This window comes from Myodes glareolus, chromosome X (genome assembly GCF_982192425.1).
Source record: "Myodes glareolus chromosome X, mMyoGla1.1, whole genome shotgun sequence".
In the NCBI taxonomy this organism is placed as follows: domain Eukaryota; kingdom Metazoa; phylum Chordata; class Mammalia; order Rodentia; family Cricetidae; genus Myodes; species Myodes glareolus.
This window is the reverse complement of record NC_142053.1, coordinates 2,153,061-2,178,028: the sequence shown is the minus strand read 5'-3', so window position 1 is coordinate 2,178,028 and position 24,968 is coordinate 2,153,061. Positions and strand designations below refer to the sequence as shown.

At 49.9% G+C, this 24,968-nt stretch overlaps 1 protein-coding gene across 4 annotated transcripts in view; it reads right to left on the bottom strand.

Moving 5' to 3' along the window:
• L1cam (L1 cell adhesion molecule) overlaps positions 1-24,968 on the bottom strand; it is a 26,004-nt gene continuing 1,036 nt past the window's right edge. Inside the window, exons 3-29 of one of the 4 annotated variants that reach the window (XM_048457582.3) lie at positions 16,060-16,253; positions 13,109-13,123; positions 11,957-12,062; positions 11,533-11,732; positions 10,335-10,457; positions 10,067-10,237; positions 9,351-9,462; positions 9,043-9,227; positions 8,759-8,890; positions 8,488-8,631; positions 7,822-7,933; positions 7,546-7,712; positions 7,287-7,443; positions 6,945-7,069; positions 6,679-6,789; positions 6,252-6,449; positions 5,936-6,006; positions 5,537-5,759; positions 4,202-4,317; positions 3,805-4,006; positions 3,592-3,714; positions 3,333-3,506; positions 3,064-3,183; positions 2,797-2,958; positions 2,306-2,443; positions 1,959-2,031; positions 1-1,490 (exon numbers count right to left, since the gene is read on the bottom strand). In XM_048457582.3, the coding sequence (XP_048313539.1) occupies positions 1,259-1,490; positions 1,959-2,031; positions 2,306-2,443; positions 2,797-2,958; positions 3,064-3,183; positions 3,333-3,506; positions 3,592-3,714; positions 3,805-4,006; positions 4,202-4,317; positions 5,537-5,759; positions 5,936-6,006; positions 6,252-6,449; positions 6,679-6,789; positions 6,945-7,069; positions 7,287-7,443; positions 7,546-7,712; positions 7,822-7,933; positions 8,488-8,631; positions 8,759-8,890; positions 9,043-9,227; positions 9,351-9,462; positions 10,067-10,237; positions 10,335-10,457; positions 11,533-11,732; positions 11,957-12,062; positions 13,109-13,123; positions 16,060-16,135 (3,768 nt within the window). In that variant the 5' untranslated portion in view covers positions 16,136-16,253 and the 3' untranslated portion in view covers positions 1-1,258. Of the gene's footprint in view, positions 1,491-1,851; positions 2,032-2,305; positions 2,444-2,796; positions 2,959-3,063; positions 3,184-3,332; positions 3,507-3,591; positions 3,715-3,804; positions 4,007-4,201; positions 4,318-5,536; positions 5,760-5,935; positions 6,007-6,251; positions 6,450-6,678; positions 6,790-6,944; positions 7,070-7,286; positions 7,444-7,545; positions 7,713-7,821; positions 7,934-8,487; positions 8,632-8,758; positions 8,891-9,042; positions 9,228-9,350; positions 9,463-10,066; positions 10,238-10,334; positions 10,458-11,532; positions 11,733-11,956; positions 12,063-13,108; positions 13,124-16,059; positions 16,254-24,968 lie in introns of all 4 variants that reach the window. The other 3 variants (XR_015000431.2, XM_048457584.3, XM_085684915.2) reach the window with 3 other exon arrangements.

The following is a 24,968-nucleotide window of genomic DNA, read 5'->3' as shown; positions in this document are numbered from 1 at the left end:
TTTCTTCATTTCCAGGTTTTTATTTGCCTGTTATAATTCTGATATTATGTACATATATATATATACTTTTGTTTTTTTGTAGAGGGCTCATCAACAGACCAAGCAAAGGCATACAGGAAACCCACAGCTGCTGGGCAGAAGCACAGCAGTGCTGGGAGAATCAATCTTTGCTTTCTTCCCCTTTTTGTCTGTTTTTCTTTTTCCTGGTGTGGGACCATCAAAGCTAACTGCTATAAAACAGAGAAACCACCTAGAGACTCAGACATCTGCTTACACACTAGTGGCATATGGGCAAAGGGCAAGGGCAAACTTTCAAAGTCAATGATGTATTTACATTCCCAACGTGGGGGACAGGGGAAGGGGCTGAGGACAAGAACTGGAGGCAGGCAGGGTTGCAAAGGGGTCCTGGGGTATTGTTGTGGTAGGGAGAAGCCCAGCCAGTGCCAGTAGGAAGAGGTATGCCTATCTCAGGCAGTGACAGAGGCCACTTTGATGTTGTCTGGTGGGTACCGAAGGCAATGTGCCTGTGTGTGCTTGAGTGCGTGTGTGTGTGTGTGTGTGTGTATGTATGTATGTATGTATGTCCTGAAAGGTGGAACAGCAAAGGGAGGAGGGTGTGAACTCAGTGTACAAAGGTGAGGGAGGGACTCTGGGCTTTCCAGATGGCCTCTTCTATGCAGGTGGCCAGCTTGCCCAGTTCCCCATCCTGATTGGAGCAAAAATGGCAAAGAAAAGGGAGCAGATGGTGGAGACAGAGTTCTGTCCCCAGTCATGCTAGCCAGGGAGTGGCTGGAGAAAAAAGAGGTGCCAATCTAGTCCTGAGGAGACCCCACAATGCCTGTCCCCAGTTAGAGAGTGAGAAGGACAGCATCTCAGAGATGCTTCAGAGGACACTCCTTTGTCATCTCCCCCAAACTGTGGCCTCCTTGCCTAAATGGATCGGCAAGGCAGCACCTGAAGATCCCTGATATGGGAGTGAACTGCCCCAAGTTGGGGCAAAGCAGCGTATGCCCAGGAAAGGGTGCAGCTGGGTTTTGGCAATAAAAAGGGTAGCGGGTGTTTAAAACGGAGATTTGAAGCCACAGTTCCTCTCCTCTGCTCCAGTCAAGTCTTCCATGGGCTATGGAAAGAGGAAGGGGCCTCGATCCCAAGGTCAGCAGGTAAGTCATGGCGCATCAGCCAGGTGTCTTGGCCCCTGGGCTCTCCTGCACCTCTGGCCCTGGGCCCAGCTTGGCCTGCCTCACCTTGCTGACCCTTACTATTCTAGGGCTACTACAGGGTTGATAGGAGAGGTGGCCCCTGAGCTGTCATTGCCTCCTGCTGCCTCCTTCTCTTTCTTGCCACTGTACTGGCCGATGAAGGAGCCATCCTCATTGAACTGGACGTCCACACTGCCCCCATAATCGGCCAGGCTGTCATCACTGCCTAGGGGTTTGATGTCTCCATTAAGAGATGGCTGGCTGCTGCCAAAAGCCTTCTCTTCATTGTCACTGTAGGGATAGAGGGTGGGGAGAAGGAGATATGTTGCAAGGGCCCTGGCAGGAGACCCCCAGAAGTAACCCTAGTAGGTTCTTGCCCTCTTTTATTTGCCTGACCCTACAGGAAATCCTAAACTCATTTTGACACACTTCTGGGAGATCAGGCTGTATGCATGACGCCACAGGGCCTTGTGCCTACTACTTCTGGGGCTTCTCTTGGGGTAAAAGGCAGCCAGGAGGGTGACAGGCGGCCCAGCAAGTAGGATTTTAGCATGAGAGTAGCTAGGTATTGACTTCTCCCCAAAAGAGCAAAAATGGGGGGTCCCTCTCAGTCCCTGGGCTTTAACTGTACATCCCCACTGTCCCACCTTACCTTTCCAGGGACCTGAAGTCACCCCGAAGCAGAGAAAAGAGAGAGGAGTTGGGTAAGAAGAGGTCAGGCAAAGCTCGGTCAAAACCCCTGCTCCTTCCCCTGCTCACCTGTATTCGCCAAAGGTCTCGTCTTTCATGGGCCGCGCCTCAGAATCCACCTGAGTGTCCTCCTTGTCTTTCACTACAGACATACCAGGAGTCAACTTCACCCCCAGATTCTGAGTCCCTTTGTTGTGAGAGCTCCCAGCACTGTCCTTCAGAGTGACCCACCCAACCCATGCAGGTCCAGCTGCCAGTGGCATAGGCCTCTGTAGCCGCAGCCTGGGAAGAAGGCAGCCTTGGCCTCTGATCTGAATCCCACCTCTATGACTGTGCTTATCCTGCCATTCCCCAGCTGGGGCTCTTGGGGCAAGATAGTTTTTCTCTACCCTCAGCTGCACATTTTCCAGAGTTACCTGAGTACTTGCCACCCTTGCTGCGCTTGATGAAGCAGAGAATGAGCAGGATGAGGAGCAAGAGAATGATAGCGCTGACAAAGGCGATGAACCAGCCCTCAGAGGCGAAGCTACCTGTAGTAGAAACTCGCACGGGGCCTGAAGGCACAGCGTGGGAAGGAGACAAAGTCCAGACCCTGGGATGAGCTATGCTGCCAAGGGGCACACTACATTTATTCCTAAACTTGAGCAGCAGCCTCTGAGTTAGGGCCTGGTGCTCAGGACTCACTTGAAGCTATAGGGGGCCAGAAGGTGCCTCAGTAGCAGAGGAGGAGAGAGGGAAGAGAGCCCTCTGTAGACGGTATAGGGAGAGGCACACTGTCCAAAGCACACTCAGACTTCAGGGAGGCGAGAGCTGTGCAGTGGATCATGGCTGCTAAGGGCTGCATGCAACAAACCCGGCAATGGAGCCCAAGGCTTCCTGGCATTAGATGGTGGCCCCAGTGCCTCACCAGTGCCATTAGTCTTCACAGCCAGATGGTGCAGGACCACCTTTTCCTTCATCAGGTGGATTTCATACTTGGTGTCAGGCTGTAGGTCCCACTGCGTGTAGGAGCTCTGATTGTAGCTTACATACTGAGGCTGAGGTTGGCGATCAGGGCTCACTTTCCCTTCTGCAAAGCACAGTGACAGTGGACTTAGTAAGAAGTTTGGGGACACCTTGGGGCCAGGGGACAAAGCCTTAGCTCCCTGCCCCAGGAATATCTCTCTGTACTCACCTGGCAAAGCCTTGAACCAGATGTGGAACCTGAAATTGCACTGGCCCTCCCGAGGGACCCAGGAGACCACGCTGTAGTTCTCACCTGCTGTGGCTGAGATATTGCCAAAATCTGGCTTCCCTGGAGAATGGAGGAGCAGAGGGTACCACAAGGCCCTTCAAAGGCCCACTCTCCTTAGCTTATCCCCTCCCCCCCAATCAACCTTCTCCCTGGGTCAAGCACAGGGAAACCCTCAAGGCTAACATCCCCAAACCCTTGTTCCAGCTCACCAAACAGGGCCATGGTGCCTCCTTCACGCACAATGGCCTCACCAGGGCCCTTCTGGGTGGTAGCTTGTAGCTGGAAGCGGTACTGCAGGTCGGGGTTGAGGTTGGTGAGATTATGAGTTCGGAGCTCTGGGTCCGAAAGGTTGAAGAACAACTGTTCCTTGCTTTCCCCATCCACTGTGGAGAGAAGCAAGGGGCTGACTTAGTGCCTCAGGGGCCTTTCTGCATCCCTGAGCCTCCACAGCAGGTATAGTGCACGCACAGGGGTGATAAGAGAGAAGGTAGCCGGTGAGCACTCCGTTGTGGCTGAGTGGTGGCTGCCAGTGCAGTAGCAGGCTCGTGTCCGACTGGCACTCCAGGTGTAAAGCCTCAGGGTGACCAGGCACTGTGGAAGCACAGAAGGGTAGCAGGTCCTCACCTGAGTCCAAGGAGAAGGGGCAGGGGATGTAGGTACAGGGTGAGGTGTCAGACTCACCTCCCTCTGGGGTGTTGAAGGTCCATTCACTTGCCGGTCCCAAGCCTCGCCCATTAAAGGCCTGTACCTCCACGTGATAGGAGCTGTAAGGACGCAAGCCACTGAGGATGGCACTGGTGGTGTTGGCAGGTACCACCATGTGGCTTTTGTGGACATGCCTCTTGCTGTGTTTTCTCTGACTGCCTTTCCACCAGTATGTTACCTGTACAGATGGTCAACAGATCTCAAGATGGCAGAAATCATTCAACAGGACCTCCAACACATGATCCTCACCACTCTTCTCATAGGCCCTTTCTTCCAACCCAAGAACATTCAGGAGAGCTGCTCCCAGATGACAGATTCCCGGCCCTCAGCCCTATCTTGCCCCTCTTTACCTTTCCCCATATTGAGTCCTTACATTGTAGCCCCTGAGGTGGCCCTTAACCTGGGCCAAGTCCACAGGCCTCCATCTGACCAGCACAGTGCTTGAGTTGAAGATTGTGATGTCTTCCAACTCAGGGCTCACCTGGGGGTCTGAAAACAGCCACTTATTTGGAGAAGACACAGGCCCTTACCTGAATCAGCACACAAGACACCTCAAAGAAAAGGGAGTTGCATGCTACACAAGGTACTATTCAGTGAGGAATAGGGCTCTTCAGGAGTAACTTACACAGAGAAATCACACAAAACATCTTAAGTGGGTGCTCAAAATTACCATTTGGTGATGCTTCAGACTCAAGGAAACCCACAAGGCATGGGATCATGCTCTGGTAACTGGCTCTTAACTGACATGCCGGGACTGAGGTGAGTTGGATTCTTTTATGTTTTGAAATATGTGCATATACATAATGAGATGTTTTGAGGATAGGTTCTAAGTCTAAATCCACAGTATTTCTCTCTGTCGTTAGGGCTATCCTGGAACTTACTATGTATCCCAGGGTATCATCTAATTTTTTCCTCTGCTTCCAAAATTCTGGAATGACACATTTAGCTTTATTATATACACACATACATACATACAGAGAGAGAGAGAGGGAGCGAGAGAGAGACTGACTCCTGGAGCCCAGGCTGGCTTCAAAATATATATGTAGCTAAGGATGGTCTTGAACTTCCAATCCTCCTGACACTACCTCCAGTGTGCTGGGATTGCAGGGGTACACCTCCATGCTTGCTTTATATGGTGCTAGGGATCCAATCCAGCCTTCATTATGCTAGGCTAGCACTCCACCAAATGAAGTGTATCCCAGCCATATGTGTGTGTGTGTGTGTGTGTGTGTGTGTGTGTGTGTGTGTGTGTGTATTACACTATTTTTAGCAAGCCTGTGTTTTCATTGATCCAACAGAAAAAAAGTCGAGTGTGGAATTTCCCACTTAGGGAGCCATATTTCAGCTCCAATCTCAGAGTTGGAATTTTCTGATAAGGGATGCTCAGCCTATACCAAATATTCCCTGAATCAGAGAGAGGAAGTGCTGTCAAAGATAGTGCTTGTTCACTCAACTGGAATAGTGGCTGCTATTTCTGCTAATGGTAGAAATGCAGCAATTTGAGCTGTGCAGAATTCCATTACATTGCAATATCTATGGGAATGCATGTCTTTGATTGTAGGAATTGTACACTGAAGCACTGAGAGGTGGAGGCTGACAATGGCAAGTGGGGGATGAAATATACATATGCACAGGCTGACATGCATGAGGATTCTGGCCACCAGCTTCTGCACCCCTTGGCATGGGCCAGGCCCACTCTAGTACTCACAGTCTTCCCCTGAGTAGCCAATGGTGACTTGGGGCTCAGGGCCCTTGCCCTGGTTGTTCACTGCCTGGACTTTGATCTCATAAGGCACAAAGGTGGAAGTGTTAGACACCACCAGGAAGGGGTCGCTCACGGTCTGTTCCTTCCAGGTCTCCTGTTTGCCCTGTGGGCGCCACTGCACACGGTACTGAATCTGGGGAGCATTCCAATCCATCCACCGGAGGGGCTGGAGGAGGCCAGCAGAAAAGAAGCCCATTGGCCAAGAGCTCCCATCTTCTGTGCCTTGTCCTCCAGGCCAGATATTCCCCAGACACTGGCTTCCTCTTTAGCACAGTCAAGGGACAGCAAAGAGCTGGGTCCTGGATTCGTGTCCATAATGTAAATCAGGGTAGGGACCCTCACCTTCCATGTGATGACCATATTGTTGGTCTCATTCCCTTCCCCTTTCACATCCACAGGGTTCTTCTCTGGGGCTGGAAAGTAAAGTATCAACCTATCAGTGCTGTAGCAAGAATGAGGAACAAATGGCCCATGCTGGCCCCTGAAGCAATAAAACAGCAGCCCCAAGAGTGCATCACAACCTTCCCTGTTGCCCCTTGAATCCCTGGAAGCAGAGGGCATGGGCACAGCACCTCTCCAGACCCTCTCCACAGAACCTGGATCCCAATGACTGGCACTCCTTCCAGGTGATCTAGAAGAGGGTACTGCCTTGGCTTACCTGCTTCAGGTGTGACCACAGTCTCAGAGACAGGGCTGGGCTCCCCAGGGCCATATTTGTTGATGGCAGTGACCCGAAAGGTGTAGTGGACATAGGGGGACAGTTTGAGGGTGGTAGAGGTTTGATTTCCTGGCACCTTGCCCAGACTGTACCATTTCTCGGGAGCCATTTCCTTGTCCTCAAATTCAATGTCATACTCTGCCAAGAAACAAAACCACAGTGGAGTAATGAGCATATAACACAGCTTTGTGAGGAGGGCAAGAAGGAGGAGGGTACTATGAAGGAACACAAGACCCCTGGAAAAACAAGCATGTGCCTCAGTGAGGCAGGCCATCCTGTGGCTATGGTTCTGGAATAGAGGAGAGTCCCAGGAAGAGAGAGAACTGTCCGGGACAGTGCAGGGGCATACGACACTCAGGTCTCTTACTCTCGATGGGAGAGTTGTGGTCTTCAGCAGGGCTCCAAGATAAGTGCACCTGGCTCTGCTTCAGCAGGTGGTGGTCAGACAGTTCCAGGTGGGGCACTGGCCCAGGGCTCCCTGAGGGCCACAGAGGGTGGATTCTCATTCAGAGTGGATTCTCTGGCCTTGTCCATAAGCCCCCACCCACAACTCAGAATGTGCAGCAACAGGTGCCTGGACATGGTAGACCAAAAGGAGGTACCCTTTGTACCTAACACTATATTAGGACTTACCCACCACTAAGAGCTGTGCCCTGCTCTCGACCTCATCCAATTCAGTGCTGGCTACACAGCTGTAGTTGCCCTGGTCACTGTAGTCCAGGCTCTGAATGATCAATTTCCCATCTTCTATAAAATACCTGTAGAGGGGGCACACATGCCCTTGGCTAGTAGCAGATTCACTTTTCCTGTCATTCCTGCCCCCTTTCCTTGTCCCACTATGTTCCACTATGTTCTCTGAGCAGTAGTGCCTCCTGCCTGGACAAGGCTACAATGTCTGCCTCCTTTTTTTAATTTTTTAAATTTTTTTTTTCTGCTCGCTTCTACCTAACCCAGTTTGGGGCTGGGGACCCTTACTTGTCACTGTCCCCACGTTCCTGGAGGTCTCGCTCATCTCCACGCCAAGTGATGCTGGCCTGCAAAGAGGGGTCAAAGGAGGCCTGGCACGTAAATGTCACCGTTGCACCTTTCTTCTCAATTGCACTCCTGGGCCCCTGTGTGATCTGAGTTGCTTCTGAGGAGAGCAAAAGTGAGAAGAAGTCATTTTCATGTTCTCCACAGACTTTAACCTTACCTCCTAGGAGTTTCAAACAGTCATGTCTGGGCATCATCTAACCTTTAACCTGCAGGTTAGCCAAAATGGTCACATTGTTCTGGTCATTTGCAGCCTGGCAGAAATAGCGTCCAGTGTCATTGGCCTGGAGGTCTCTGATACCCAGGGTCCCATTGGCATAAGGGAAAAACCGTTCATCCTGAAGCACGGTGGTTCCTTCCTCATCCACCCTAGAGCAAGCAAAGGGTCTGTATTGAACTAACCAGCCTGACTTCCCTGCCTTCCTAGGATCCTTAGATGAGGAAATAGCTTAGAAGCCTCCACAGGATGGGCACTCACCACTGGACACTGGGAACAGGGGCTCCAAAGGCCTTGCACAGCAAGTAAGCAGTGCTGCCCTCAACTGCCTTGTATGTCTGATTGTCTTTTGTTAGGATCCTGGCTGGCAGTTCTAGGAGAAGAACAGTCTCAGGAAACAGGATAGGTCTAGAGGTCCCAAATATGGGAGAAGTCAGTGACTCCCCAGATAGCACACACAAACCCTTGGGAGTCATGCTCACTGGCTTCCCCATTCCAGGCTGTCCCTCTTAGCCTTGGTTATATGGTTGCTAGTCACCAGGATTCTCCCAATTATTTGGTCTCAAAGAGCAGTCAGTGTCTTGTCCAAAGTCTTCCTTGCCCAGCCCACAATCTCTCTGGGTCTCTGTGACAGAAGGCATCAGACTATCTTGGATTACATCTTGTCCAGGGTACACCTCTGCTCAGACATGATGACAAGATTCTGTCCTTACTATGACTCCCACTCCCAACTATTGTGAGGATGAAGGAGAAACGGGGTGAAAGTCTTAGCAAGGAGCAAGGCAGCTCCAAGAAGCTATAGCTGAGTAGTTTTGGTGGACTGAAGGGACAGAATGGGAGCTATGAGGCAACAATAGGCAGGTGGGTGGGAGAGAAGAAAGGATGGGGCAAAAGATAGGCCACAGAGCCTGCTGACACTGCACTCACGGACAACATAGATGTAGGCATTGGCTAGCAGGAGCCCATGCAGGTTGCGGGCCTCACACTGGGTCACCATTGTGTCACTTGGTTGCACATTACTCAGGATCAGAGATCCCTGCTCAATCCGGTACTTCTGGTCCTTGTTCACCTCTGTGTGCAACAGGCAGGGCCCAAAGGCCCAGGTCAGAACATTGAGCTGTGCTGAGACCCCTCGTCACCCTCCTTGATGGTTTCCTGTATTCCCCACACACCCGACCACTGCTGAGGCCCTGCTTACTCTCCATAGACATTCCATTGATGCTCCAGGTGATCTCTGGCTGAGGCCTGCCCTGGACTTGGCAGTCTAAGCGAGCAGTCTCTCCTGGTCCATACAAATGGCTCTGGGGCTTCTGCAGCCAGTATGGGGCAGCTGAGCAGAAGGAGAGAGCCACCTAAGACTAAAGCCTGCTCTGGCCCTTAGTGCAGGCCCTGCCCTCTCCCATGACAGTGGACACTACAGGCTATCTGAAAGTCATTCTGAGGAGCCTGTGATGGCTGGGAAATGGTGTACCAGGCTCATACCTTCCACAGTGACATAGTAGGCATGCCGTGCACTGCCCAGTGAGTTTTCAGCAAGGCAGGTATACTCTCCGTCATCCTCCTCACCCACATTGAGTAGCTGTAGGGTCTTATTGTGGTTTTGGTAGATAACACGGTGTGTCGGCATAGGGTCACTGGGATGCAGCCACTTAATGGTGGGTGTAGGGCTGCCCAGGGTCACAATGCCAAGGGAGAAAAGACGGGAGAGATAACAAAGCCACTCAGTCCTGAAGCCTAAGCTTCCTGGAGTCACCCAGCCCCAGCCCTCCACCCTAGAAGCCCACACTTACAATCCCTCAGCAATGCATTCCAGGATCAATGACTGTCCCTGCAAGGCTACCAGATGGCTGCTGGAGTTTGTAGGGAACAGCAGGCGTGGCTTCCGGTCAATCATGCTGTTGGCTAACAGGAGAAAGAGAGTCAGCAGACTTGGAGGACTCAAGACATCCCAGTGGGCCCCTAGGCCTTTGCTTACTCCTATGTTAAAAAGAATGGCTGTAGGATAAAAAGTGTGCTTAACATTCAAGAGGCCCTGGGTTCCAGAAAAAAGGATGCCCAATGGGTATGGTGGCCCTACCTGTAATATCAACATCCATTCATGAATTTGAGGCAGAAGAATCATTAGTTCAAGGCCAGCTTGGGTTATAGAGTGAAACTATTTTTTGTTTATAAACTGTGTTTTTAGCAGTGTTTGGTAACACATGACTACAATCCCAGTACCTGGGAAGCATAAGCAGGCAGATTTCCATGAGTTCAAGGCCATTCTGATTTATATAACAAGTTCCAGGCCAGCCAGGGCTACAGAGAAAGACTCTGTCTCAAAAAAATAAAAAAGCATAAAAAATCATGTCCATCTCTGCCTTCACCATACAGAAAGGGGGTCTCAGTGCATAAAGTTGAGAGCCATACTGCTTTTGAGGATGTATATGGTTGTGTCTCTTTTCTTGGGGAAAGGCTGGAAGTCAAGAAAATGTGAGATAAGGTTATCAAAGCTTCTGGGACTCACTGGGCTTGACCCGGAGGTCAATAGGTTCCTTCTGAATGATGGTCCGGGTCCCAGGGAAGTGGGCATTGCAGATATAGTCTGAGTGATTATCTGAGGTCAGCACATTGGCAAAATACAGGTCTCCATTCTGGCCCATGGACACCCGCTCATCTTGTTTGATATGTAAAATCTCTGCAGAAGGGACAAGGAAATAGAAATGAGAATCTGTCGGAGAAGACCCCAGCCCCCAGCCCCTATGTCCCAGGCAGCAGCTCCTTCTGACACCTACTGCTGTTCATCCAGTAGATCCTGAGTGGGGCTGCACTGGGTGGAGGGTTGCAAGGCAGAACTACAGACTCCCCTTCCTCCACTTCCACAGGTTTTACAGTCTCCTTCGGCCACTTGGGGGCACCTGGAAAGGACAGAGGCTGACACTCTCATCCTTGTTAAAACAGCTGAAGACAGGAAGAAGGAGGAGGGAGAACTGTCTTAGTGATTTGAAAGGGTGTGAAAGGGACAGGTGGAAATTCACATAAAGGGAGGCAAAAATTCTGGATGCCTCTGAGGCTCATAGTGGAGATGGGGGTTCCATGGCAAAGAGATGGTGAGCAGAAGGTCAAGTGGCCAAGAATGGTTAATCCACCACAGTTCCCAGCTCTCCCACCCACCCTGAAGAAAGGACAAGAATAGTAGGGGGAGGCTGAGGTGCAGCAGTGGGGGAGGGGAGCTGTGAAGGGATGCGGGAGTCACAGACCCTTCCATCATCTTGACACAGGAAACCATGGTAACCGTTCCCAAGGTAACTGAAGGAGCAGGGAAGGGAGAGGAAAGTGCTCAGGAGGCAGAAAGCTCATGGAGGATGGAATGTAGAGGAAAACCCCCAGGGAAAGGGCGACACAGATAAAGACAGAGCCCTAGAGCAGGAACCAGGAACGAGAGGATGGAGAAGCCAAGTTAGAGATGCTGTGGAAGAGGAGTGGACGGCAACAGTGACCAAAGAAGGAAAACAAAGGGAAGATGAATGGCAGAGGTTGACAGATATGAGCTAAGTAGAAGAGGAACCCAGGCAGAAACAACAGCCACAAAGCCCAAGCCAAGGAGTGACTCAGACAGAGATAGGTGAAGGGCAAACTAGACCCTTAGGCAGTCACCCACCCATTCAACCAGGCCACGGCACCCAGGCCACCAGCATCAATCACAAGGTGGGCACTGAGAAAGACTGAAAGAAGGAAGGGGCAATGAGGTGATCCCAAGTTCAGTGGAGATAAAGAGGGTGACAAGATGGAGTAGACTACTAGAAAAAAGAGGAAGGGGCAATGGGACAGCTGGGGTGGGATGAAGGCTACCAGGGTACCCAGGTACTTCAGTCACCACACAACCAGCTGAGAGGATAACATTTGTCAGCCAGGCCCCCACCCAGCCTCTGGAATCTAAGGGCCTTCCTCTTAGGTACCCCAAGCCCTCCCTGGCCCTGCAGTGCCTCGCACCCTCAGCCACAAGCTGGATCTCGTGGGACATGGCAGTTCCTAGCTTATTGCTAGCATAGCAGCGATAGATGCCCTGAAACCTCTGGGCAAAGCTGTTGTTGCCTTCGATGGTGAAGGATCCAGAATAAGGTGCCTCATGCACCACCACACCCACTTCTTCCTTGGGTTTGAAATGGATTCCATCTTTCGTCCAGCGGAACCTGTGGGCAGAGCATGGATGAGAAGTCCTGGCACCCAAAACATGCTGCAACAGGATAGGACTGGGGGTTATGAAGCCAGGGAGCCCCAGGGGGGTGGTCCCAGAGTGGGCAGGGACTCAAGATTACAGCCCAGATCTGAGGCTTCTAGACTCAGAAGTCAGGGAGGCTTGTAGGCTAGAGGTTGAGGTCAGCAGTCAGAGGCGCAGAAGATGAGGGTTACTCACTCTACTTGAGGTCTGCCTCTGGCCTCACATTTGAGGCTTATGTCATCTGTTGGGAAGACAACCAGGCGCCGTGGAGACTGTTCTGTGATGACAGGTGGCTCCATCACTGGAAACAAAATAAGAAAATTGGGAAAGTTATGCCTAGTTGGTACCATGGCCTCAACCCCTGTCTCATCCTGAAGATATTAGGGTCCTTAAAAAAAATCCATGGCGGGCTGGAGAGATGGCTCAGCGGTTAAGAGCACTGACTGCTCTTCCAGAGGTCCTGAGTTCAATTCCCAGCAACCACATGGTGGCTCACAACCATCTGTAATGAGATCTGGCGCCCTCCTCTGGCGTGCGGGCATAGATGGAGGCAGAATGATGTATACATAATAAATAAATAAATCTTAAAAAAAAAATCCATGGCCAGTGAGGATATGCATATAAGGAGAAGCTAAGAGACACAAGGAGTCAGAAATGTGCACATGAGGAATGGAGAAAAGATAGCATCTGCTCTCAGAAGCTAAGTACTTGGATTAGAGAGACAGAAAGAACAAAAAGTCAAGAAAAGAAAAAAAAAAGAAAAAACAATTCCAGTCCAGCTGTAGTGGTGCACATCATTAATCCCAGCACTCAGGAGGCAGAAGCAGGAAGATCTCTGAGTCTGAGGCCAGCCTATTCTACATAGAGAATTCCAGGACAGCTGGGCTACACAAAGAAATCCTGTCTTTAACCCTCCCAACACACTCTCTCTCTCTCTCTCTCACACACACACACACACACACACACACACTCACTCACACACACTAACACACACACCAAACAAACAGATAAAAAACTGACACAGAAGAACAATTCCTAGTGGGAAGCCATGGCACCAGAGAGACAGCAATAGACAGAAGCAGTATGAGAGTGACAGAAATTCCAGCAGAAGCAGAGACAGAGCAAAGATGTTAAACTCAGGTGAGAGAAGAAGCCAAGAGGAGTTTCTGGACTAAGTTAAGGGACAAAGGATCTGAGTCAGAAAAAGCCCCCAACCACACCCACTTACAGCACTAAAAGAAAGCAAAGCGACCTCCAATACTCAGGACAGAGGTGTGCTGGCTCAGCCCAAGGCCCCTCCTCCTCTCTCCGTGGCCTTCAAATACATACTCCCACTCCTCAACTTACCATGGTGTCCTTTATCTGAGAATCCAGACAGCAAGGGAGAGAAGGGAGAGAAATGCTGAGAACAGTCACAATAGGGTCCAATGGCAGGAGATGCATGCTGGAGCAGATTCCCACGGAGAAGAGAAGTGGAAAGGTTATGGTGGTGGTAATAAGAGGGTACAGGCTGGGCTGAGCAATGGCAGGTAAAGCTCAGGGGGCACTGGGCAGAATCTCTAGATGGCACAATGTCCAAAAAAAAAAGATTCCACCAGATGGAGTCCCAGGATCTGTAGGTCCAGAAATACAGAACTTTTGCCTTTAGTAAAGAGTACTCAGACAGTGGTGGCACACGCTTTTAACCCCAGCCCTCGGGAGGCAGAAGCAAGTGGATCTCTGTGAGTTGGAGGCCAGCCTGGTCTACAAGAGCAAGTTCCAGGACAGACAGAGCTACAGAGAATCCCTGTCTCAAAAAACCAACCAAATAAACAAACAAACAAAAACAAAAGACTGCTATTATAGTCCCTGGCAAGGCTGGGTAAGGCCCACAAAACTAACCTTCTTCCAAGATGCCTTGGAAGGTTTGGAGGCAGGCAGCCTGGCAACTGGCACCCTCCCCGCTCCAGCCCACTTCCCTCCTAATCCAATTAGTGCAGTTCAGTGTTTTCAATTAGGAAGGCCCAGCCTTCAGAGCCTGGCGCCCCTCCTCCTCAAGCCCTCGCCAAAGGCCCTGCCAACATCTGAGTTTCCATAACCCGCAGGACCTGTGCCAGTGCTCTTTCTCTCCATCCTTACTCCCAGGAGGCCACCGAGCTCCCTAGGGCAGAGGAGCTGCCCCAAGCCCAGGACTCTACTGAGCAGAAGAGGAATAGAGGGAGGGGAGAAGGGGGAATAGGTACAGTGGGCTGGCTCTGAAAGCTTTGTTTCTACAAAAGACTCCAATTTCAGCATAAGGCTCCCAGAAGAGAAAAAAGGTCTCCCTAGGAACACCACAGAGGCCTATGAGCTGGAGAGGAGCCAATTTGAGAGCAAGGGAGTGACAGCAGTGACAGGATGAGGGGAATCAACTAAGTGAAAGAAACAAGAAGAGAGACAAAGGGGGGCTGGAGAGGCTGGGGAAGGAAAGATGGGGGGTAGGTCTCAATAGGGAAGCAACACGGCTGCCTTCTGTGTCGTATCAGAGTCAGTACCAAGGGCTGGTCATTGCGCAGGACAGCCTTAGCGCTGCTGTGGTCTCTTGACCTAGCTGTTTGTCCTCACTGCCACTTTTTCTAAATTATCCCTGCCCCCACCACACAGAGACACATCCAGGCAAAATGGACCAGTCCATCTGGCAGCAGGGTAGGTTGATAACCAGCCTAAGGCCTTGGCACTTCAGATTAGGAGGCAGACCTTGAAAGACAAGTGAAAGGCAGAGAGGGAAGAAGGACCACTGTATGTCAGTGAATGTGCAAAAGTTGGGGTCTGGCACAGGCATGGGTCTGGAATGCGCATGTCCCATGTCTGCTGGTGTACGTATTAAGGCCTTTCTAGAGCACACATGCAGACTTGTCTGGCCGTGCTTACATCTCAGTGCTGGGTTGTGTATGTAGTTCCCCATGTCTGTGCAGACAACTGCTCCTTTATGTTTGTGCAGACGACTGCTCCTTGAAGTATAAATCTTCACCTGTGTGTGCTTCTGTTGCTGTGTCCCATTCCATTTACATCTCTGATTCTAATGGGAGCAAGTGTCTGGCTCATATTTCCAACCACACTTATAAGTCCCTAAGCAACTCTGCTGGATAAGTGAATGTGTAAGGGAGTAGCCTCAATCTCTGTGCCACCAGTCTCTCTTCACCTCCTCCAAAGCTCACCTCGCTTGGCTCCTATCCCATTCTTGGCACATTCTTCCCCACCCCTGCTCCAGAGCTTGTCTCTCTTTATGTCCAGACTCAGAGACAAAGATGACAAAGTGGGCAGGGATTAAAGTCTGGCAACTCAATATGCATAAATGCCATCATATATGGTTCTTTCCTACAGGATGACAACACTTAGAGCAGTGTGCAAACAACTCTTGCTGAAACTTAGGAGGAAATTCCATCATAGCAAAACTACTCCTCATCTGAGAACATACTCTACTTACCCATACACCCATATATCCAGCCCACTACAATGAAACGTTATAGGCAAATACCTCAACATTTCCACAAACTTGACCTCTAAATAAGTTAAAGTGACTCACAAACTTACTCAAATAGGACTTTAAAATAATCTCCAGCAACAGTCATCGGGTCAGTCAAAATACATACATTATACACACACAATACGCAACCCAACCCAAAAGCTTAGTCTCATTCTACAGCTAGACTCCACAATAGCCATACACTTACCTGTGATGTCCCCCGAGCATCACAGACACCCGTTCCAGCCCTTTCCATTGCTTCCACCAAATAATTACACACCAAAAAGAATTCAGATGGCAGTTGAGTCAGGACCTGGTGTTTTCAAGGTGTCTTTTCTTGTCTCAGTTAAGAGATAAGGATACCCAGGGCCCAAGATGAGAAAGAACTGAGATCTTAGTACTGCCCATTCTCCTCGCTGCCTCATCCCTGGGGTGTGTTTGGAGGGAATGGAAGCAGAAGAGAGAGTGGGCTAGGAAGGGGTGTGCATGCTAAAAAAAAAAAGAAAGAAAGAAAAAGAAAAAGTAAAAAGGAAAGGGTGTGCGTATTAGAGGAGAGCAAGGTTAAGATTCCAGAAAGAGGTCTTTTGTGCTGTCTGCTGTCCGTGGTGCTGGAAGCATGCATATCCCTGTCCACGGTGCTGACACGCCCCATGCTTTCCTCCTGGTCTAAAGGTAGAGTGTACTGAGTACCTCTTGTCCACCCTATGATAAAGGAGTGAGGGCTAAAAATGGGGAGAAAGTGAAGAGGCAAAAGAAAAAGAAGGGTTCAGCACAGCAGTGGGAGGAGGTGCCGAAACATCCTCCAGCTACTCACATTCGTCAGGAATCTCTATGAGCAGGCAGGGGCTGCAGAAGAGGAGAGGCCACAGGTACCACAGCACCACAACCATCTTCCTAGTACCGGGGCAGTTCAGTGTAGCACAACTGGTTGGAGTCCACTCACCCTCCCGCCGAAGGGAAGGAGATTAGTGGTTGGCTTACAGTAGTAACTGCTGACAGTGGGGGGCACTGAGAGAAGGGAGGAGGGAAGGTGGGGGAGGAGAGAGGAAGAATGGATGGAGCAGCCATTAATGACTAACATCTGAGCAAAGCCCAGATCTTGGCCCCTCCCTCAGTCCCGCCCCCAGATAATAACCTTTCCCCATTTTACACAAGCAATTCTCCTCCATTCCCCTCTTTACACAAGCAATTCTACCCTGGAAGGAGAAACCTGTAAGAGACTACCTTGATTAGAATTCCAGATTCCCTTCATTAGTTTCTCTTGGTCTATGCTTTCCTGCCAGCTACCTCTCCAGTATCAATTTGTTGCCCCAATTAACCCCTCTGTGGGTACCAATAGCCATGTGTGTCTTGATATACCTGTGAGCAGGTGTCCAAGGATATGTGTGTGGATGCAGATCTGCATGTGGGAAGTATTTATATGGCTATGTGTGTGCATTCACAAGCATATGTTGTTGGTTTGTGTCTGAAGGAATCCATGTGTAGCTACTAGCTTTTCGTGTGTCTGAAAGTGTTTGTAGACGATGAATCCCTATGACTCCTACCTAGCTCACACACACGTGTAAAGAACTTTGCTTGTAATTTTATTGTTATATTTCCAAGAGCTGAATGAACTAGGCAGTGGTGGCGCATGCCTTTAATCCCAGTCCTCAGGAGGCAAAGGCAGGCGGAGTTCGAGGCCAGCCTGGTCTACAAAGTGAGTTCCAGGACAGTCAGGGTTCTTACATGGAGAAACTCTGTCTCAAAAAGCCAAACAATCAACCAGCAAACCAAACAGACAAGTCATTCCAAGTGTGTTTCCATGGATGCAGTGGAGTCCAGAGACTGGAGTTCCAAGAAAAGGATCAGGAGAGGAAACAGACGACTAAGAAAACGGGCCACTTGGACTGACATAATAGAAGGCATAAAAGAGGCAAGGGTGTTGAACAAACGAGCATGCAATGCTGGGTGACTGAGCTAGAGGCCCTGAACCCCAATCTGCATGCTCTCAACAAATCCATCTAACCAGGATCTTATCAAAGTAGGGCGCCTCACTAGGACACCCAAATGTAAAAAGCCAGTAAGGAGGACTTATAAGATGGTTCTGTGAGTAAATACGCTTGTCAGATAAAGTCTGATGACATGAGTTCGATCCCTGAAACCCACAGAATGGAAAGAGAGAATTGATTCCCATAAATTGTTCTCTGATTTTCATGAATTTACTTATTCATGAGTAAGTATCATGGCATAAATACACATAAATTAATAAATATAAAAGAAAAATTAGAATACCCAAAAGATAGATCAAGAGTCCTGGAATGCCATGTTCAGGCATCTGAACTCCATTAGGACAGCTAGGAGTCAGAAATCAATTTCACACAAGGGGGTGATCTGAGAGCAGCAGTCAGCTTGTAGTTTTGCCCTCCAATACTGGTGAAGGCGGCAGAGCACCAGGGTGGGTCAATAGGGCTGGTCTGGAGGCCAAGGGAATGACTTAAACACTGGGAAGGGGAAAATAGATGATCAGTCCAAACCTGCAAGAACTGAGCTGAGCTGGGGCCCAGAATGGAACAGAACAGTGGTTTTGTTTTACCAACACCTCCCCCAACAAAACCAGTGCTAGCAGGGCCAGGCAGCCCCAGGCAGCCTTAGTCTTGACTTCAAGGCCTGCAGGAAGCAGTAGGAGACTCAGATCAGAGAGCAAGGGATCAAACAACAGCCTTGAGAACTATAAGCCCTGGTCTGAGGTGGAGGGGCTTGAGGACTGGAGCAAGGGAAGCTCAAAGAAGGACTGTCCTGTCTAGGAGGATGCTTTGATGCTCTGTGTATTGATCTGGTGATTTCTATCAAGCTACTTCCTCATTTTTCTTCCAAATCTTCAATCCCAGAATGGGGTGTGGTATACATGCAAAGTGAGGAGCAAGTGTTGCCCTTGCATGTGCCCCATCCTGGATTCATCCTAATAACCACACATTTAATTTATTTTTCTGTCTTCTAGTATTTGTCATCTCTCTTGCCACTATGCTGGGTACTCAGAGACAGGCAGAAAGGAGCCAGAAGATTGAGAGGCCTTTGACAGATGGGAAGGGGCTCTCCTGTCTCCCTTCCTACTGCTGCTGTGTCTCTGATCTCTCAGGCAATTATAGAGAGAGCTATGGTTGTTAGATCAGCAGGCCCTGACCCCCCATCAGCACGATGGAGGGCAAAAGGGGTGGTGAGTGTTCCACAGATGGAGCCAAGGCCCAGCCTGCCAAGGGTGACAGTCAAAGTGAGAAAGTGGCAGGAGGGAGCAGGAGAGTCTGAGAAGCAGGGTTAGGGGGATGGCAGATAACAGATGACAAAGACAGCTGTTAGAAGACTAGATAGCTAAGAGATAAACAAGATGGAGAAATATGGAAACAGAGACCTGGGCACTGAGGACAGGAAAAAAAAAGAGGTAAAAGGAATACAAAGGGTGACAGACAGGTGCAAAACTAACTGCTGAGAAAGGGCGGAGAGAGAAGAGGGATAGGTATGTGTGCAGGCCACAGCTGCCTCCTTCTGCAGGGGTCCCAGTCCTTGGCGGAAGATGGTGCCAGGCAAGGGGCAGGAAAGGAGGGACACTGAGTCTGGGTCAGTGGAGGGGGGCTTCTGTGCTTGGAAGTCAAGCTGAGTGTAGGAGCAGGCCTGAGAGAGTAGAGATGCTGAGCACTGAGGCCAGAGAGACAACAAAAACACCACAGTGACAGTGGTGAGCCCCTGCCCACTTGTGGCACTGGGGCAGGACAGTCGTAAGACAAGATAAATGATTCCCTGTTGGCTAATGCACATGTGCCAGAGAACAGGTGGAGAAGGAATATGAGGGAGAAGCCCCAGGAGCTCAGTAGATCCTTCTAAGATTGCTGCTGAGCACATGCCAGTGCAGAATAGGCAGCTGCCTGGCTGGGGAAGATGCACACAAAATCATAGGCACAACAGTGTGTGTGTGTGTGTGTGTGTGTGTGTGTGTGTGTGTACCAATCATGTATATCTATCACCGTGTACACCTCCCACCATGTTGTGGAGTATAAGACAAAGGTGAGCATGCACCTAAGTGAAGCTAGCCCCCATCATCCTAACTACCTTGATGCAAATCTCATATGAACAAGGAGGAGAAAGGGTGCAGCAATCATTGGGAAGGACAAGTCCAGGAGATGAAGATCTAGATCACAGGTGCACAAGGCAGGGCTCAGGAACAGCTCCTGAGGAGCCTCACCTCTGCCCTTACCTTAGCTACTTTGTGCCCTGAGTCCTGAGGGGAGTCCACTTGTCTACATCACTGCACTGCTGGCCAAGCCAGTTGACAGGACAAGGCCTGTGAGGTCAACCTGGGATTGTCGCTTCAGTTCTGAGCGCACACACACACACACACACACACACACACACACACACACACACTCCAAGGATGCCATGCAAATGTACTTTAAACACACGCCTAACCACTCTTGGACTGCCATTGCCAGTCTTTCCCAAAGGAGAAGAAACAAAAGGCTCTTTCAAAGGTGGAGCAAATAATATCTAAGCTTTTTACTCAGTTTCTAGGGGAACGGGAGCAGGCCAGAATGGGAGCTGTCCTGGGACTTGGTGTTCTCGGTACTATGACAGGGTCAGAATGGGTGGCAAGTCTGTCCCTCAGGCCTGGGAGGAAGTAGGAGAGTTTTGGTACCTCATCAATATGGACATGAAGGTATAAGTGTCACCTAACCCCTATGCACTATGCCCCTTTAAGCACCCCCACCCCGTAGGCTTTGGCTGTGGGTTTCTATGGTGATGGAGTCTGACAGCAAAAGTGGGGGAAGCCTTGTTCTAACCTTTTGGGTTATTTAGATAATACATAATACATAAAGGCTTGAGGGAGCCTGCACGGGTACCTGGAAGCCCAAAAGTCTTAGACTCTGTCCTACATCTTCCCTAAGGGGGACTGGAAAGAGTATACCCCATCCAGCCACAGTCTTTCTTATCCCAGCCCCCTCATCCTGCCTGAGGCGCCCGTCTCCAAGGCAACTAAGGCTCACCTGTTAAGGACCATTCTCCTTAAATGATGGGAAGGGAGCAGATGGAGGTTAATCCTTTGTGAGGAAGGGAGGGAGGCTCCTCATCATTGGCTGGTCCCACCCTACACTCCCTCAACCATGATGTATATCAACACTTACCACCTACCAGGGACTCTTCTAAGCACTTTTCCACAGACTCATTTCATTAGCTCCATTTGACATGAGACAAAACTGAGACCCAAAGATGAACTGTGTGCAGAGTTGCCATAGGTACTCAGTAAGGGTGGAGTTTGAAACAGTGTAAAGGCTCCTGAAGCTGTCAAAAGCTCCTCTAGCATCCTAATTTGTTCCTGTCTGAATCCTTGAGAGCCAGAGGCCTGGTCAAGGATAGCCTCCAAGCCATTCTGTTTCATAGGAAAGGGCCTATTTGCTAGGCAAATGTAAGAGATGGGGGAGAGTGGACATGAGGAAGTGCCATGTAAGCAACAGTATGCCTTCATGGAGCAGGCCTAACACCAAACAACCTATCAGCCCCTCCACTTGGGTTCCTCTTAGCCTGAAGTCCCGTGGGTTTCCTTGTCCTCTCTCTGGTAGCTGGAATCTCAGCCTGCTGTTACCTGCCTTGCAACCAAAGGCTCACAAAAGGTCCCTCTCTCCAGCTAGATCTCAGGGACAGCAATGGCTCTGTTTCTGTACTGGTGATAAGACCAAAATCCAGCCTTCCGAAGTGCTGGAGGCAGAGCTATGAAGTAGCAGGGGGTATCAGGGTTCTCCTGGCCCTGATAGGTTTCATGGGTCATATAGGATGAGACTCACTGAGGGGTTTTAGGGGCCAGGTCAGAGGAGACTATATGGATCCACTCCTTGGGTGAGGGGCCACCAAACAAGTAGGCAATCCATCTGAGGTAGAGGAAGCTGAATAAAATGTGGTGAACGGAGCAGCAGCTACTTGTCTTTGGTTCCAGAACGACTCCTGGAAATGTCTCAGACACTGCCAGGCCCCAGCAGACCCTTGGGGCTTCTATTTCCAAAGGGTTAAAGGGAAGAAGAGGCACAAGAAGCCTAGGAGTGGACAATGGTGCTTCTGTCCTCCCTGTGGCCTGAGCATTCCTCAGGCATGAACGAAGCCATCTGGGGAGGGGCCCAAGGGAATAGCCCCTTCCACTGAGACCAAAGCCTGGCCTGATTAGAGACTTTGCCCCCAACAAGAACCAGTGCTGCATCTGCCAGCCACCACCCCATCCCACCCTCCCAATGTAGACCTTGTTAGGGACACAAGAGAATGTGTATGTGTGTACACTCTCTCAAGAACATGCATAGAAATATACAAATGTTCACAGACAGCCAAATAGGAGCCCCATACAGACAAACAAGACTAATGGAAGTTACACAAATGCACACATGTGGCCAGATACATGAGCCTCACACATGCAAATAAAAATACTAGAACATGTACACACAGGTCCAAAGCTACCCAGCAACCGAACTCATTCATGCAAACCTCCAGACTAAGGCTACCTTTCCCCCATCCCATTTTTGCCTGGCACTGTATGCGTTATACTGGATTTCTGAGGAATGAGGGCACTCCTAAAGAGACAGTCCTCATCCTTTAAGCCTCATCTTCAGACCCAAAATGAGACGGACAGACTCCAAAGTTCCCTATGTACAAGTGCATATTCTGTTACCTTCCTGCCCCACCCAATCCCTGGCTTATGCAGCTGCCCCTGCTGGGTTTAGGGGCCAGGGACTAGCACAAACTGCTGAATGCAGACCAAGTGGCCTTGCAGCTTTTCAACCTGGAAAAGCTGAGGCAAGCTTCTGGGGTCTTGGGTGGGGGATAGTGGACAAAGAAAAGCTTCCAGAAAGGCCAGCAGAGCAGATCCTTCCCCTGGCGAAAGAACTCCCCGCCCTCCTCTGACTCCTCCCTCTCCCTTCAACCACAGCCTTTAGGAAGTCACAAAGACCCTGTTGATATTGGGGAAGCAGGCAGGATGGTCATCAGATGCTTCTCTCTCCCCTTCAGGTCAGACAAGGTCATAGGGGGGTGTCTAGCCCAATTTAGGGGTATGACAATTAAAGTACACTAAGGGTCACCCCTATTACTGGGACTGACAACTGAGTGCCAAGCTCACAGTCATCAGGAGCTCCTGAGAGAGAACAACACTTTAGGGAAGTAGGGAGTGAAGCTAAGAAATGCAAAATCAACAAAATGGCAATCAGAAAGAGCAAGGAGAACCAACTGGAAGGGGAAGTGGGCAGGCAAAGGCAGGGAGGAAGACAGAAGAGATGAGGGAAGGAGGGGGCTGCATCTACCCCCCCTCCATTGGCAAATGAGGAAAAAAGAACGGTCTAATGAGAGGATGACAGGGTGGCAGCAAGGAGCTTGGGAGAGCAGAAAAGATGACCAGATTAGAGCAAATGGCAGACAGAAAGGTTATAGGGTCTAATGGGTGGGGCCACTGAGGGTCCATTCTAGTTGGCCCCATACAGGGATCCAAACCCTGCCTTTCCCATTATGGGAGCAGGTGACAGGGCAAAGATGCTTCCAGTTGGGATACTAGTCCTGGAATTCAGACCCATTCCCAGTGCCTAGACTACAGGGTACTCCCTCACACCTTGTCCACAAAGGGAGGCCTGGCAGATCTCTGCACGGGACCTCAATTCTACTCTATAACCTGAACACACGTGGTCTTGGAGCTATTGGCAGTGATAGGATCATTGGGCTAGGTCATTCTGAAAGGTCATGTCACCCTCACAGTCCTGAGGAGCACCTAGTTGTTGCAATTTTGGGTGGGACTATGGACTATTTGCTTTGAAAGAGACCTTGAATATATCAATGACCCACCACTGCTGAAGCTCAAGTTTGGTGTCATGGCACAGGAAGGCTGAGGCAGGAGCATTACTGTGAGCTTGATATCAGCCTTAGCTACATATTGAGTACTAGATCAGTCAGAGTTACAGAGTGAAACCCTGTCTCAAAAATTAGAAAGAAATTGAGAGGCAGAGGCAGGCAGATGTCTGAGTTCAAAGCCAGCCTGGGCTACAGAGAGTTCCAGGACAGCCAGGGCTGCACAGAGAAATCCTCTCTCAAAAAACCAAACCAAACCAAACAAAAAAAAAAACCCAAAATGCAAATAAAAATGGGAAAGAATGGAAGCCGTGGGGGCTGAAGCTCAAAATAGGTAAGGGCCTGATTGTCTCAAGTCATTGATCTGGGTAACAGACAATATAGCACACTCATCTGTCCCCTTCACCCTTCCTAGCTGATCATGGCCAAGTGCTTCCCATAGAAAGTGCCTATTCCTCAGCAACAGAAAGAGTACAGACTTGGGGGAGGCCAAATGGAGAGCATAGCAGGGCTCCCTTGTCTCCTGGCCTTCCTTTACACTGTCTTCCATTTTCCCTTCAAATTATCGTGGAACAAAAAGAAAGAAAGTAAATCTATATTTCATAGGGACAAGGATGGTATTGGTGACTGGTTACTTTCATGTGCAGTCTAGTCCAAGCAGACACTCAGCAGTGTGAACCTGTCTAGCAAATGGCTACCTGCCCTTTGTCGCTAAGCTCCTGGGCAGTCATTATGGTGAATAAACCCCATGCCTGACTACCTTGTGCCATGGTGTTCTGCAGAAGACTAGGGGCTGGGCACTGGGGGAGAAGCCTCTTGGGAGTACATGGTAGCAATCCAGGAAGGCTGTGCTGTGTTGAATACTGAACGTGTTTTCCTCTCCCTAGTAATCAGATCACCAGCAATTCCTAATTTCTTTTGTTCTCCTGTGTCTATTTCAAATGCATTTCAATAAGTTTCTCCTGTGTATTTAAAATGTACTGTAACAAGATGTATTGCTTTGGGGATTGTATACACAAACAAATGAATAGAGAATGGAAGATATTGGGATAGGACAAGGAAGCAGAGAAGTGGGGGTTCCCGTTGCAGCCCTAGCACCAACTCACCATGTGGCCACAGACACTTGAGAGTGACTGAAGGCTTGGTGCCTGACAGTAAGCATGTATACAGTGCTACATAGATGTTGAGCCAGGTGAGAGGCTAGGTTTTGCAAGTCCTACCACCTGGCAGCAAGGAGTCCATCAGAGGTGAGAGACCCTGGGCAGGCCCCACCCTAGCCACCCTACGAAAGGATCGTAAACGAGGGAAGAAAGCCTGTTGGATCTTATTCACCATAAGGACCATGTGAGTCAGCAGAGATAACATTGGGCTGCCAGCAAACCCTACTACTGGATCAAGTCATCTTGAGTCAGACCCCAAGACAGATGGTGGTCCTGCCTCCCTGAGACAGGCAGTGACGGGTAGAGGTTCTACATAGTAGGTCAGGGGCAGTGGGTTATACCTGCTGTTCTTTACAATACCTGTAAATCAATAAAACTCTGAAACAAGCAGAAGGGAATAGGGTATGGAAAGCTCTCCCCTCCAATAATTAAACAGAGACTGTAAGATATGGCAACGGCCAAAATTGCTGCAGTCTCTACAGAAAAGGGTCCCAGGCACCTTGCTTCTAGAAGTCCCTGGTCCTGAGCCAATGAGAACCTTTTCCCCTTATTCCTACCTGATGGACCCATGGTCAACACCCATAGGTACCCAGAGGCACATCTCTCCTCTCCTAGCCTTTATTGGCCAAAGAATCTAAGGGAAGAGGTTCCCTGCTGCACCTGAGAGTAGACTGGCTTTGCATATAATTTGAGGGGATTCCCAGCAGGAATTTGGAAAGGAGGA